At 54.2% G+C, this 15,364-nt stretch overlaps 2 protein-coding genes across 2 annotated transcripts; both read left to right on the forward strand.

Moving 5' to 3' along the window:
- Positions 1-2,048: 2,048 nt before the first annotated feature.
- Positions 2,049-2,725, forward strand: MIND_00649500 (uncharacterized protein; the record flags this gene model as incomplete). Its single annotated transcript, XM_037363225.1, has 3 exons — positions 2,049-2,096; positions 2,145-2,457; positions 2,508-2,725. 3 exons carry the CDS (start codon positions 2,049-2,051, stop codon positions 2,723-2,725), a joined length of 579 nt encoding a protein of 192 aa, XP_037221146.1.
- Positions 2,726-3,108: 383 nt separating this feature from the next.
- On the forward strand, positions 3,109-4,875 carry MIND_00649600 (F-box domain-containing protein; the record flags this gene model as incomplete). The annotated part of the gene is made up of 2 exons (XM_037363226.1): positions 3,109-4,796; positions 4,845-4,875. 2 exons carry the CDS (start codon positions 3,109-3,111, stop codon positions 4,873-4,875), a joined length of 1,719 nt encoding a protein of 572 aa, XP_037221147.1.
- Between the last annotated feature and the right edge of the window lie 10,489 nt (positions 4,876-15,364).

The following is a 15,364-nucleotide window of genomic DNA, read 5'->3' on the forward strand; positions in this document are numbered from 1 at the left end:
AAATCCTCGAGCTTCGTCATCTTGCTTACATCAGCCGCCACGTCTTCGTTTTGACTTCCATCTGCCCGACGCCCGTTTGCCATTGCCCGAAGGTCGAGAGGACCATCCCGGACTGCATCCCGGATTGCAACGCCGTCAAATAAGGCATGTCGCGGGCCGCCCATCGTTACGGATTACTGGTGGACTGATCACGAACTACTCCCGCGCGGTGAGTGTGCACAGAAAACCCTATACTTACGCATTTGAACCGAACTAAAGACTTATTTCCATGTTTTCCTTCAAATAGCTCTTCCATGCCTCCCGCCTCCGCTGACTGTAGACCCTGGCCCACTCGCCTGGCGCGTCCGCCCGCTCTATTGCCGCCAGGCAGATTCTGCCGTGCGCTGCCGGGGACGGGCGACAGGCTTCTGGCCGGGGCGACGCACGTCCGTCGGGCAATTGCGAACGCGCATGTCCTGATGTTGTTTTCCGCGTTGGCTCGTCAGGGTATCCATTTCTCATGGTTACGACGCTCTGCCGCCACACCGTGACATCAGGGATGTTGGGCTCCCGACTGGGAAAGCTACATTCAAGCGCGAGGCAAGTATTCAAGGTCCCTTCAAAATGTGCACTGATTCATTTGACATTGTTACATAGCTCCTTCAGTTACCTCGAACGAAGAATAACTTGGCAAACCTCAAGCAATATCGGGATCTTTGTGCGCTATCTGGTTCATGTTTCGTTGATGATTTTCTGACTGACCAGCGAGGCCAGCCTGAGGAAAAAAAGTTCTCCGTGCATCAAGTCTTCCTCTAAATTACGCTTGCTTCTCCCACTTCTAGGCCCGTCTGTAATCGAAGGCAACAACGACCTGCCAATCAGCTCCACTCTTCCCACTGTTAGTTCCTCGTTCGTGTTTTCATCCATGACGGCACGCACGAACTTGCACACTGTCCAAAAACATATAAAAACTGCACGCCGTACACCGTTTTTCTTCACTCGAACACAACCCACCTGTCGTTCAAGCCCTCCCCAAGATGTTCAACAAGCTCGCCCTGCTCACCACCTCGGTGCTCATTGTATGCGCTTCCCTTGAAAGGCGTCGAAGCCCTATTGACGCGTCTACAGACCCTTGCTGCCGCCGTGCCCAACACGCCCCCGGTGACCCCGCCCTCCTCGCCGCAGTGCTGCGCCAGCGTCGTCTCCTCCACCAGCTCCGTCGCGTCCCTCGTCGCCGCGCTCGTCGGCCTCGACCTCAGCGGCCTCAACGTCCCCATCGGCCTCAGCTGCTCGCCCATCACCGTCATCGGCAACAACTGGTTTGCACGCTTACTTAGCCGCCTTTCGATTCACTGACTGCGTGTAGCGGCTCGACCACCGTCACGTGCGACGCCCCGCAGAAGGAGTGGGGCGGGCTCATCGCGATCAACTGCCTCCCGATCACTCTTTGAAGGACGGGCGGGCGTTGGTGACGGAAAGGACAAATCGGCTACAGTTTCTGATTTCCGTACTGGTCTTTGGACTCTAGTTTGCGGTTGAATGTGATGATGAATGACTCGTGAAAATCAAATGTGTTGAATCGGCTGTACATCCGGTTTTCTGTGTCCATGCAGACCATCGGGTGCTCCAGCTGAGAGGCTCCATCATGCCTTCTCATGCGTCGAAAGTTCTGTGAGCGCCGTTGACTAGCCACTGGGTGTGTGAGAAAAAACGTGACGCAATTTTTCTGATCCGCATCACATCTGATCCCGTGGGACTTGGCATTCCCTTCTTCTTCACGACGCTCATGATCGACTCATAGTGCGGCCCCGACAATACTAGTATCCTCCTGGACCGGCAGCGCTGGCGGAAACAATGACACGAACATCCGAGAAGCGCCTAGACGCCATGCTGTGCCCCGACACCGATTCGAGTCATCTTGCTGATTCAGCGTCTCCGACGGACACAAACCGATGCAAATGAGTCAACGGTACCGGGGAGGTATGTCTATAAAAACATCTCTCCCTTCCGTTCTCCTCACAGCACCAACCCAGCGAACAACCAACACCCCAGCGCGAATCCCCATAACAATGACACGCACGCAACTAGTCCCCCAAGACCCGCACAACGCACGCAAGGTCCGTTTCCATGGCCCATAAACGCTTCCTGACCGCTGACCAGCATAGGCGTTCCGCGCCCAAGCCCGCGCTCAAGGGCTCACCTACCCGCAGGCCGTTGCCGCCGCGAAAGAGCAGCTCCACGCTGACGGCGCGCGGCCCGAGTTTCTGCGGAGCGACGCTGCCCGGCGGCGGCTCGCCGTTGCCCAGCGCGTCCATGCAGCACAGGAGCTGGGCAGCCGTGACGCCCGTGACGAGTGGCAGCGAGAGACGGACGACATCGACGACGATGACTTCGAGCCGGCGCACCGGACGACGGCCCGGGTGGAGGTGAACTTGCTCGACATCGCGCGGCCCGCGAAGGTCCGCCGTCGGCGCCAAGGTGCGTGGCTTGTCGTTGGGTTTTTCAATCGATACTGACCTGTGATGCAGGACCACTAAGCAAGAAGTCCGCATCGCACCACGTTCCAGCGGACGACGACTGGGAGCGATGGACGGAGGCGTCGTTCGCAGAGACCGAGGCATGGGAGCTGGACTCTGTCCTCTCCCACAGCGCCCACGAGGAATGGCAGATTCCCGTCCGGGACTACACCGAAGCCGAGTGGGATGCACTTGTCGAGAGGGCTTCGGTTACCTCTGGCCCAAGGTGATCACGATTCACGGTGGGATGGACCCGAAGATGGAGAGGCCAGAATCTTACCCCACGTCCAACGTCGCTCCTCTTTCTCGGTGGAGAAGCGTATAATATATAAGTTTTTATGCAAATTTTCGTTATCTAGCCGTCGCGAGAGCAATTCAAGCCACTAGTAAATAACAACCGTCCGCAACTTAGCTCTATACGCGGCCTCCACAACTGCAACAAACAGTACTGACCTGCTGAACGAGCCCGAAATTGAAAGCGAGTCCAAAGCCAGCCCTTCGGTCGTAATTTACCGAAATATCGGCCGCATCTGCCATTTGGCAGACTGTGAGAAAAACTCAAATCTATAACACGTCAGATCAGGTCATTTTTTTTCTTCTTTCCCGGGCCATCATGAGCCGCCGTTCGCCGTCCACAGAACCGTTTTCATCCGTCAACCTTCCGACTGAGGAGCAGTGGGACACTATCCAAGATCTCTGTCGCGCCAACTCTGCGCCGTCTGGCGCCGTCGCCACTCATACAGAAGCTATCCTCGAAGAGGGCTCGACGGACCTGGAGCTCTACGACGAGCAGCTGGAGCGCTATGAGGAGGAGATAGCGGCTTTGAAGGAGGCTTATGACGCAGTGGCTGGCGAGAGGGACGTGCTTCGCGCGTATATGATGGCCTGCAGGAGCACGCTGGCGCCAATTCGGCGTCTGCCGCCCGAGCTGCTTCTCGAGATCTTCAAGCACATGTCGCCCACCAAAAAGACCTATCTAGCGGACAGATCGAGCATCTACTCGGAGGGCATCTCAGACCTGTCGACGGTGGCCGAAGTCTGCGTGCATTGGCGGCGTATCATCATTGGGACGCCGGTCCTCTGGTCTAATATGAACATGCGCAGTCAAGGCTCGGACTTCATCGTCCTCCCGATAATTCGACTCTGTTTGAAACACTCCGCTAGCTTGCCTCTCGATATTGTCTATGATCCCGAGCGGGACTCGCGGCGCGGTTTGCGACTCCTCGCAACGCATGCTGAACGGTGGCGGCGCCTGGAGTTCAGGCTATCTGTCGATGACTACGGCACGAGGGCGTCGATACCCGCCATTCGCGGCCGCCTTCCATTGCTCGAGTCCCTCTCCATTTCCAGCTATCTTTCTCTGGCAGGCATCGACGCCTTCGAAGTGGCGCCAAAGCTGACAACAGTCAGATTTAACAAGGTTCCGCCCAAGCTGCCCTGGGCTCAACTCTTCAGCGTCACAGCCGAGTTGGACAACTACCCCTGGCCGAAGAGCCTCGAGGACATACGCGCCCAACTCGCTTTCCTCGCCGAGTGTTTTCCTTCTTGCGCCGTTACCATTCCACAGCTGCGCATCGATGAAATTCCGTTGTCCTCCCCGGTGACCGATCTCCAGCTCAGTGGCAATGTCGGCTGTCTATCAATCGGCGTCGTCACGAGGAAACTGCAACCCGAAGCCACACGCCAAATCTTAGGGCAGATTATGCAGCTGCTTGACCTGCCCCGCCTTCAGACACTGTACATCCGACACGTGTCGCACGCCGATTACGACTTCATCTCCTGGCCGCACCACGCCTTCGCCAAACTTGCCCGACGCGCCGAGGATCTCACAAGCCTCTTCCTGCAGGACGTACTCACGACGCCAGGCGAACTGGCCGCCTCGCTCGCCCATTGCTCCGCTCTGCGCAGCCTCTACGTGCAGGACATCGACCGGAGCCATGAGTGGCTGTGGGACGACGCGTGGGAGCGCGGGGTCAAGAGCGTCGAGGATCACATGCTGTTCACAAACGACTTTGCGAGGACCTTCGCCAACACCCGCCTCGTGCCGTGCCTCGAGGTCCTCGCCGTGGCCGGCTACTTCCTCCCCGACACGCTCGACGACGACGTGGTGGCAGACTTCCTCGCGGCCCGCAGCGCGGAGAAGGCATTTCACTTCAAGGCGTGCAACATCCGCGCAAGGAAGTCGGTCAACGGGCTCGAAGACACGACGCAGGACGTTTATGTCCGGTTGCGCCAGCTGAAAGTTCGTACGGAGTCGCCGTCGCTCACGTTCGAGCTTGTCCCTTGGACCCAGATGCTGCAGTGAGTGCCATATTGTACAGGGTTCACTGAAGAAGCTAACCATTGTAGATATATTTCACAGCCGTTTCCACTTGTCTGAGCTCCGAGTGAATGAAAAGGTTCTTTGAGACTTAGCCTCAAGCAGAACTAAAATGTTAGCGTCATGATTACTATAGTCCTGGCCATCTATCCGTGGATCCCATTATTATTGTGTAATATTTTTTTTACCCAAAATGATGAATGAGTTTTCATTATCCCCAAGTGCCTTGATGTTCATGTGAAATAGATTGTTGCATACTTAGTATTTAAAAATGAATGGCAGAGAATATTAAAAACAAAATATAAAGGAACATAGATAAATACTTCGTCATTTAAGTACTATTCCAATGTCTATTTAACCTATGGATGACAACTTACTTGCATGAATTATACTTATAGGCCAAGATGTAATGATTGTGTGACTTTGACAATATACTACAGAAATCTGTTTGTCAGGACTGGCTAGACTTGGAGGTGTACAAACCAACCTTTCTTCTGAGCAATTTAGAATTGTTTAGTTGTTGATTTCTTTATCTATTGGATTTGTTGAACCTCTTGATCTGATCTTTTGATCTGGTTTGTTTAACTTAAGTAACTCTAAGTTTGAAAGTGCAACAGCGCATTGAACCACCCCAAACTTGCGCGCTATTGAATCTAGGATTTTGAGTTGTGAGGAGTTTAAATTAGAGTGGAGATTTAGTATTAAAAGCTAAATTTCTGTTTTAAATTTTTTATAGTTTGAGTCATAGCCAGCATCTTCAATGGCCATGGGCAGCATATCTACCAGAGGCCTGAGATTCATAGCAGGGGAGGGTTCAAAGAGAAGGAATGACAAGATCTATAATATGAAAACCTGCAGGGTTTCAGGGTAGGGTCTGTCAGGGTCAGGGTCAGGGTACACTGATTTCTGAACCCGGCCAAACCCACCTGTGGATTCCGCATATCCTCTCTAATTAGAATGACCATTACCCCCCACTGGTCATTCTAATTAGAGAGGATGGCTCTGAAACCCTACGCTATGATAAATACTCCAATAAAGCTGCTATAAAGTGCGTAAATCCCAAGCTCTAAGGTAACTTAGGCTTATTAGTTAGCATAAGACTCGGACTTGAACTGGTATGTGACGTCACAAAGTGGTTTGTCAGTCGTTATACTACAAGTATATCATGCTATGAATGATGTTGAATAATTGAACCCCTGGTGACTTGTGTTCATTTCAGCGCCTGAGTCACGCTGTTATACAAGGTCACATAGTGTGACAAATTTCCAAAAAAGGAAATTTTCGCCATTTGACAGTATAATCATCAGAGAATGTCACAGATCGTCACAAACCAAAGTTGTATGTTTTGTTTATACGAACAACTTTCATTAAGTAACCTATAGTCACAGCTGAATGGTTATGCCAGCATAAGCCAATCACTTACTGATCTACAACTGATGTGCCTCTATCTCTATAACTACTTGGGGTAACGGGAGATAAGATGGCTCTCGACTGGGAGGAAGCCCACCGTAGTAGTCCTGAATAGATGGCGTGTGACCTTGGCGTGACTTCTCGCGTTCACCGCGACTTCGACTTTTTTAGCCCCTTCCTCATTCACCCTTGCTCTCCCAGCCTTTCGCGGCCTTTTCGCGCGCAATGCAGTTCTACAAAGCGGGTGAAATGATGCCCATTGCAGGTGTCCAAGCCCCATATCCCGCGGATTTCGACTTTGAGGCCAAGATGACGGCTCCTGAGGATGTCATCTCATTCTTCCTCTCTTCGCAAGACCGCAACGTTTACAACCGCGACGTGGAGGAGTCGAATAGAAAGTCCTTGATGCAGACGGAGAGAGCAAGGCTGGCTGCATTGGCTAAGGACGCGGCCGTGCCCGACATTGGTGGTCCCTTGCGCGCGCTCCAGGGTTTCACTGAGGAGGAAATTGAGGCTTGCGCCACAAAGGACAGAATCCACAAATCCCACGAACCCCTCTCGATCGCGCTGCTCACCCTCGTCTCGAATTACCTGCGCGACAACAAGCCAGCGACGCCGACAATGTCTTTCAAAGGTGGCTTGGAACCCACGAAGTCGGGCTTGACGACCAAGAATGGCATCCCCATCCCCGACCCCATCATCGCGGCTTTCTCCCTCCGAAAACCAGTTCCCCTCCCGGCGCTTACTATAGCGCGTTTGCGCGCGTTTAACGAACAGGACAAGATCCCCACAAGAATGATGCCGGTAGTGTCTTTCGGCGGGAAAATGGTCCCCGTCTTCGACATTCCGGGGTTCAGCATGTCGATTGGCGATGATTGGCGATGATGTCGACCGCCTCTCCCCACACACCTTCCCTCGTGATATTACTGACGTCTTGGACGCACACAAAACCTTTGCGGTCATTGCCTCTTATGTCACGCGCAAGGACGCGTCTCCAGGCTCAAACCTTGGAGAACATATCGCGGCTCACGTTGACTTCATCCGTACCCACCTCAGCCTGTCGCAAATTCCGCTCGATCAATGGCTGCGTTGGAGCTGACGCAATTTGGTGGCTATGCTTACCACCGAGCAAGGTTTCGACATCTCCCAAGCAAGACGCTATCCCGCTGATACCGAAGACGCACTGGAGCTGGGCAACAACAGATTGACCCCTCCAGGTCTGGAATTGGATAAGTGGCCCTGGCAGCAACACTGTCTTGATGGTAGATATTGACGAGGACGACTTCCCGACTTTCTTCGCTGGTGTAAGGGCAACCCTGGAGACTCCGACGAAAGCCTAGCAGGGGAGGATCCAAAGCGTGAATAAAAGCTATGGGAAATACACGGAGGGACCAACCTAGCAGGGGAGGATCCAAAGAGAAGAAACTCTAAGGGTCTGCCTGCTAGGGCACCAACTATATACTGGTCGTCCGTAACTGCCGACGTAGAGCGCAGAAGGCCTGAGCGGCGTCGCAGGCTCTGTCCCAAGGTGATCGTTGGGAGGGTCTTGACGGATCGGTGATTGTGCGGGCGAAGGAGGCCGTGGACAATGGTCGGGGTGGGTCGGAGCGTCCGAGGGGGCGCCGGTCGGATGCGCCTCGGATGCGTTCGGAGGGTCCGAAGGAGGCCGAAGCGGGGGTTCCCTGACATCACCCCCCCCTTTGAATGCGGCGTCCCGACGCATAGTTCGAAAGGGCAAGGAGCTGAGGCGATGTGCCGTGGTTTACCCGGGTACCTCCGATAGAAGTCCGCAATCTTGTCTGGCGCAAAGACACGGTCGAACCGAACCCACGAGTCGTGTGAGGCATCGTAGCCTTTCCACCTGACGAAATAGTTAAGACGCTTATACCTTATCCTGGCATCCAAGATTTCCTCGACTTCCCATTCGGGGACTCCGTCCTCTAGTTCGGGGGGCAGTTCGTCGTAGCCGGGTCGTCCATCGAAGGGGTTGTCCTGAGCGGGCTCGAGCTTAACAACGGGGAAGACGGGGTGGAGCTTAGAGTAACGCGGGGGGAGGTCGAGCTTGTAGGCACCTTTGCTAACCTCTGCGAGCACCTTGAACGGTCCAAGGCGCTTGTGGGAGAACTTCTCGGAGGGCCGAGTCGTTCTGATGTCAGAAGCGTCCAGCCAAACCTTATCACCAACTTGAATATTCGGAGCATCCGAACGTTTCCGATCGTAGTACCGTTTATACTCGTCTTTGGCTTTAACGAGCGCGGCCTTTGCCTCGGAGACGCCGTTAGCTATCCGATCGAAACTCGTTCACCGACTCCAACTCTGAGCGGGCGCCTGGCTCGAAACCCATTTGGGGGAGCCGACCAGTGTCCGTCATAAAGGGTACCTGTTGAGTGGAGGAGTGAACGTGGTTGTTATAGGCGAACTCAGCGGCAGGGATAAGCTCGTCCCAGTCGTCTTGTTGGTAGTTGGTGAAGATCCGGATGTACTGCTCGAGCTCTTGGTTAACGCGTTCGGTTTGTCCGTCGGTTTGCGGGTGGTAAGCCGTAGAGGTGGCCGGTTTGACGCCAATTAAGCGCCAGAGTTCGCACGTGAAGCCAGCGATGAACTGCGAACCACGGTCCGAAATGTACTTCTCGGGGGTTCCGTGGTGCCTCCAGACATTCCGATAGTACAACCGGGCGGCTCCGACCGCGTCTATTGTCGTATGGCACTCGGTGAAGTGGGCGCGTTTACCAAGAGTGTCGACGACTACCATGACCACGTCGTACCCATGAGCTTCGGGGAGCTCGACGATGAAGTCCACCGTGATGGTGTGCCAGCGTTCGGGGGGGACTTCGGTCGGGTGTAGCTCTCCGTGCGGGAGCCTTCGGAGGGCCTTCGTGCAGCAGCACAAGTCGCAGGTCGCGACGTAGCGTCCGATATGGCGGGACATCTGTGGCCACCAGTAGTTGCGCGAAACCAGCTCTAGGGTTTTGAACCGACCGGCGTGTCCGGCGACCCGCGTGTCGTGGCAGAGCTCGATGATGCGCCTCCTTAGGTCCTTGTCTTTGGGGACTACGACCTTGCCGCGGAAGTACAAGAGATCGCCCGAGACGGCCCACTCGTCCGAACATGATGAGCGGGGGCCCCTAGGCAATGGCACGGGTAGGCCATACCCGCGCGCGGGTACGCGGGTTTTACCCGCGCAGGTACGGGTACGGGTCAGCGACAGCCTTGCCCGTGGCTTGATGACTCAGCTAGCTTTGCTCCCTTGTGGTGTCCAAGATGCTCTGTGTTCGACTCTGCTCTTGCACAGCATTTTTATCCCACCTTCCGGACAATAACCAAGCTGTCTCTTCCTCCCTGCCTGCCCAAACCATGGGTAAACCCATACCCGTACCCGCGGGTATGAGTACTGTGGCTGTGCGGGTACGGGTGCGGGTAGGCCCTTGGATACCCGTGGGTATACCCGTGCCATTCCCTAGGGGCCCCGAACTTGACCTCGGACCTTCAAGAGTTGCCGGGCCGCAAGCGCGACGGGCTCCTCTAGGTCAGGCTCACCGGATAGCGCTTCCTTGATGTCGCGGACAAGTTCGGACCCCGGCCCAGAGACAGTGACGGCCTCGAGCGCGCGAACGTGGAAAAGCTCGGGGCGCAAGAGGGTGACGTCCGAGTTGTCTTCGGAGATGCCGTGGTCAGGCCGGCGGGAGAGAGCATCTGGGCGGCCCATCTGGTGACCTGGGACGTGGTGCAGCGTGAAGTCAAACCTAGAAAGGTACAACGACCATCGGGCTTGCCCGACGGTTAAGGTGCTGCGCCTTTCGGAAATACTCCAAATTCTTATGGTCAGTCCAAATCTCGACCGGATGCGGGCCCTCGAGGAAATGCCGATACTCCTCGAGTGCGCGGATGATCGCGAGCATCTCCTTGTCGTGGATCTCGTAGTTGCGCTGGACATCATTTAAGCTTTTGGAATAGAACGCTACAGGGTGCCACTTCCCGTCCGGGGCGGATTGTGGGGAAAGAACCGCCCCCGTCGCATAATCTGAGCTGTCTGCTTCAAGTCGGAAAGGCCGAGAGTCGTCCGGGATCGCTAAGACGGGCTCTGAGACGACCGCGTCTTTGATAGCTTGAAAGGCGGCGGCTCCGGCGTCTCCCCAGGTCCATTTCTGGTCTTTCTTGGTGAGCGCAAAGAGAGGCTGCGCGAGGGCCGAGAAATCCCGAATGAACCTGCGGTAGAAATTAGCAAACCCCAGAAACTGCTGGACGTCCTTCTTGTTTTTGCGGGGGCCATGCGGAGACCCCGGCGACCTTAACGGGATCCATTTCGACGTGGTTGTGAGAGATGATAACCCCCAGGTACTCGATCGACGATTTCTCAAAGTCGCACTTCTCCTTGCGAAGGTACAGCTTGTGCATTCGGAGTCTCCGAAGGACTTCGCGGACGATCTCGCGGTGCTTACGGAGGTCCGAATGTGCAATAAGGATATCGTCGAGGTAGATTATAACGTCTCCTGAAAGAATGAGATCCTGGAAAATGTCATTCATCATCGTCTGGAAGGTCGCGGGGGAGTTTGTCAGGCCAAAATACATCACCAAAGGCTCGAACAACCCTCGGTTAGTCCGAAAGGGGGTACCGGTTCTTAATCGTCATAGCGTTGAGGGCGCGGTAGTCCTGGACAAACCGAAGTCCTCCGTCCTTTTTCTTAACGAAGAAGACGGGGGAAGCCATCGGAGATTTCGAAGGGCGGATACGGCCGGTAGCAAGTCCCTCCTCGATGAACTCGTCAAGTTCGCGCTGTTCAAGGGGGGAGATCTGATACACCTTGCAATTCAGGATGTGCACTCAGTTTTACTAATAAAACTGTGGCTACTGGTGAAGGGCTGTACTCATAAAACCTGGGGGAGCTCATGCCAGCCATGGCCGGAGTATTGTGACAAAAAATGTGACATTCAATCAATTGTGAATATCTCAATGAGTTTGACAGCTATGACTAAGCTATTACCAGATATGGAAAGGCAAATCACTATTCTTTCAGGCCGAAGACCCGGATAAACATCTAGGTAGGCCTGTGATCTAGGGCAAAGGTATACACCCTAATTAGGCTAAAATTGATGTATCCTGACATAGCCATCAATGGTACTGATGTCCATCAAAAATCGTTCCACATTGATCACTTTATCTTGATGCCATCAATCCCATCATCAATACTATGATCTAACACCCAAAAATGAACAAAATGGTTTTTTAAAAAGTGTGACATTTGTGACCCTTAAGCCCTTCCCCAGGTTTTATGAGTACGGCCCTTCACCAGTAGCCATGTTTTTATTAGTATTCCTGAGTGAATGAGCTGTGCAATTAGCGGGCTTTGCGTCGGGAACGAGTTCGATAGCGTGGTCCCAAGCCCTGCGCTCTGGTAACGTGTCGAAGGACTCCTTGTCAAAGACGTCTTGGAACTCCTTGGCCCAGTCCGGAATTTCCGAAGGCGGGGGGGCCGAGTTACGGGCGAAGGCCTCTGCAAGGCGTTGGGACACGGTGCTCCCAGCGCGAATCTCCTCGATTGGGCGAAAGGGGGTGTAGAAGATGCGGTCGCCGTCTTCAAGATGCTCGTCGTCGTCGAGGTCTGGTGGGGGACTCGGAGGGTCCGAAGTAGCTCCGAGTTCGTCGTCAGCATCGTCTGGACCGGCAATATCGATAGCGCAAACGGTGGGGAAGGCGCCCGAGAGCAAACACGATTTGAGGAGTCGGAGGCGCCGAACCTCAGCGCGCTCGGTCCGTTCCTCGTCGCGGCAAGTGGAGCAGCTTCGGGGGCATCAACTCATTTTCACCTCTTTCGTTTCCCAGTTGATCTCGGGGTTGTGTTTCTTGAGCCAGGAGTATCCGAGTATCAAATCCTGTTTCCCAAGGTGGGTTACAGCCAGCTGAACGCGTTCGGAGTGTCCGTTGTACCGTAGAACGAGGTCCGCGATTTGGCGAATAGACCCAGCATCATTGGGAGTACCATCGACATTGTAGACCGGTATGGGTACTGAGAGATTTCGGACTGGCACGTTGTTTCGGTTGACATATTCTGTGTCGATAAAGTCCGAAGTGGCTCCGCAGTCGACCAGACCCGAGAGGGAGAGCTTGAGCGCGTTCGCAGTGGACTCAAGTTCGAGAGGAAGGTGGAGCGAGTTAACCCCAGGAGCGGCAGAGATGGTATAGCTGCCAGGTAACTTTTTCTCCCAGGCAAGTCGGCGAATCCGAACGGGGGCTTCGGAGGGGGCAGGGGGTGCGTCTTTCGTTTCAGGCTCGTTGTAGGGCAAGGGAGTTGATTCATCATACAAACAAGTGAAACGATTTATGGATGCGAACGAGGGCACACCAGTCACTCGTCGCGGGGGACAAAATCCTCTGCCGGAGCCTCCGAATGCGCCTCCGCTAAGGCCGCGGTATCGGACAGCCGCGCAAGCAGCTCTCCCAGCATCTCGTCGCCAAGTTGCTGGATTACCTCGTCAAGGATGTCCATATGGCGAACATCGGCGGGGAGCGGACAATCCCGAGCCAAAGTGATTGGGGTTGCCACATCTGAAGCAGGCTCGACGAGGGGCGCCCCGAGCCCTAGTACGATCCAACTCCATAGGGACGGGAGCCGGAGGTACCGAGACGGGGGCGCGGGCCGCGGGTGGCGCAGGTGCGGCCACCGGGCGGATGGGGAACGGAGTTGCCGAACGGGCGATGGGGAATGCGCCACGCGGAGCCCCCGAAGGCGTCCGCGGGGTGGTCCCTTTGATGAGCTTCGCCCGTACCAAGGCTTCGTATTGGTGGAAAGCCCGAGTGCGCCAGCCCAGATAGTCATGGAGGTCTGGGGGGTCGTTTGAGGACGTGATGCCATTGTTGATCAGGGGGTCAAGTCCATGGCGGTACTTGGTCACCTTAACCAACGCGTCTTCGAATCCGGCGAGGTCCATTAGGTCCTCGAAGTCGTCGGTGTATCCGTAGACGTCCCGCGTTCCCATGTGATAACCCGGCGCTTTCCAACTTGGCGAGCGCGAGGTCTTGCTCGTTCTCCTCAACGAACCGAAGGCGAAACTCGGAGAGGAATAGGTTCCACCGAGGGAAGGGGAACGGGGTTTTACTTCCATGACGCTCTGCCCACTGCTGGGCACCATATAGGACATCGCGTAGCGGACGGCCTTTTCTTCGCTCGGCTCTCCGTTGACCACGAAGGCCTTCGGGGCAAGCCGGGCGTAAGTCTTGACCGCGTATAGGAAGGCGCGGCCACGTTTGCGATCTCCGTTAAACACCCGTAGCTGTAAGATTTAGCCTTCAGCCCTAGGTACAGGTAGGAAAATGGTTGCCGGGGAGGGTAGCTGTACCTAGGCCTATCTGCACCTAGCTCTCCAAGCCCTTTTCTATCTAATAGGCAGATAACTAAATAGCATCAATGATGTGATAAATGGGTATAGGATACATATAATTTGATAATAATATATATATAATACTTTTAACTCCTTTTCTTCAGGCCGATGACCCGGATTATAGTTAGGATGGCCTGAATCAATAACAATCCTAATTAGGACAAAATTGATGTACTATGATATAGCCATCAAAAGTACTGATGGCCATCAAAAATGGTTCCACATTAAAAACATTACTCAGATAGGGGCATTGTCACAACCCATAGGATACTAGATAAAGAATAATAATGTATTCTTTTAAACAAGAATTTCACATATGTCACATATGTCACATATGTCACATATGTCACACATATGTCACACGTTATAAATCGTCACATTTGGCTCTAATAGAGGTATGTAAAAGGCTACCTAGGTACAGCTACCCTCCTAGGCAAGCGTTTTCCTAGCTACACCTACTGGTTTTAGGCTATATATTACCACTACGGCTCCGTTAAACGCAAATGGGGGGTTTGGCCGTAGGACCAGTTTTGAGGCGACAGTAATGTCACCAAATAACACATCCGCGTCGGGGGCATTCGGAGATGCCAAAGGCGGTTCAGGAGCTGCCGAAGGTTGTGCGGCAGCGGAAGCCTGGGAAGCAAGGTGGGTGAGGATATTGGTGAGGTTGTCTAGTTTCGCCTCAAGTGCGTCCATGCGCGCGTCAGCGTCCGGAGCAGCTCCGGTAGACATAGCGGGCGTAAAGACGACGAGAGCAGAGGAGGAGGGGTCAAGTGGCAGGGGCGGTGACAAGGGGGGTACGGACTCGTACTCCGAGCCTGAATCAGCGCCAAACCTGGCAATCTTGACCGGTTAATCCCGTAGAGAGTTTCTTCTGCTGTAAGGGCAACCCTGGAGACTCCGACGAAAGCCTAGCAGGGGAGGATCCAAAGCGTGAATAAAAGCTACGGGAAATACACGGAGGGACCGACCTAGCAGGGGAGGATCCAAAGAGAAGAAACTCTAAGGGTCCGCCTGCTAGGGCACCAACTATATACTGGTCGTCCGTAACTGCCGACGTAGAGCGCAGAAGGCCTGAGCGGCGTCGCAGGCTCTGTCCCAAGGTGATCGTTGGGAGGGTCTTGACGGATCGGTGATTGTGCGGGCGAAGGAGGCCGTGGACGATGGTCGGGGTGGGTCGGAGCGTCCGAGGGGGCGCCGGTCGGATGCACCTCGGATGCGTTCGGAGGGTCCGAAGGAGGCCGAAGCGGGGGTTCCCCTGACAGCTGGATCACAAACACACTGGCAGTGAGTACCGTTTCTCTGTCCTCGAGACACTTCCCTCCATCCTTGTGACATACCCATTTTATATCTTCTCCTTTCGTCCTTGCAACGATCTTCATTTTACATACATTTCGTCAGTCCTTGAGACTGGTCCTTGTGACAATTTGCTGGGTCCTCGAGACATTCTCTTTGTTGTTCTACATACATTTCTTCAGTCCTTGAGACTGGTCCTTGCGACATTTTATTGGGTCCTTGTGACATTCTTTTTGTCCTCGCGACATTTCCCTGCCCTGTTGTCCTCGTGACATTTCCATGTGCGATGTCCTCGCAACTTCACTCCCTTTACTGCTGGTTCTCACTCCATCAACTGCAGATTCACGAATGCTCCTTTGGGCACACACGCCTTTGATATTCAAGCCTTTCTCTGAACCGTTCCCATCCATCCCTACATTTTACTGTTTTTTTTTTTTTTTTCAAATTCTACCCATTGTCATCCTTT

The sequence above is a fragment of the Mycena indigotica genome, assembly GCF_014461135.1.
Source record: "Mycena indigotica strain 171206Taipei chromosome Unknown Mind.scaff0005, whole genome shotgun sequence".
Taxonomy (NCBI): Eukaryota; Fungi; Basidiomycota; class Agaricomycetes; order Agaricales; family Mycenaceae; genus Mycena; species Mycena indigotica.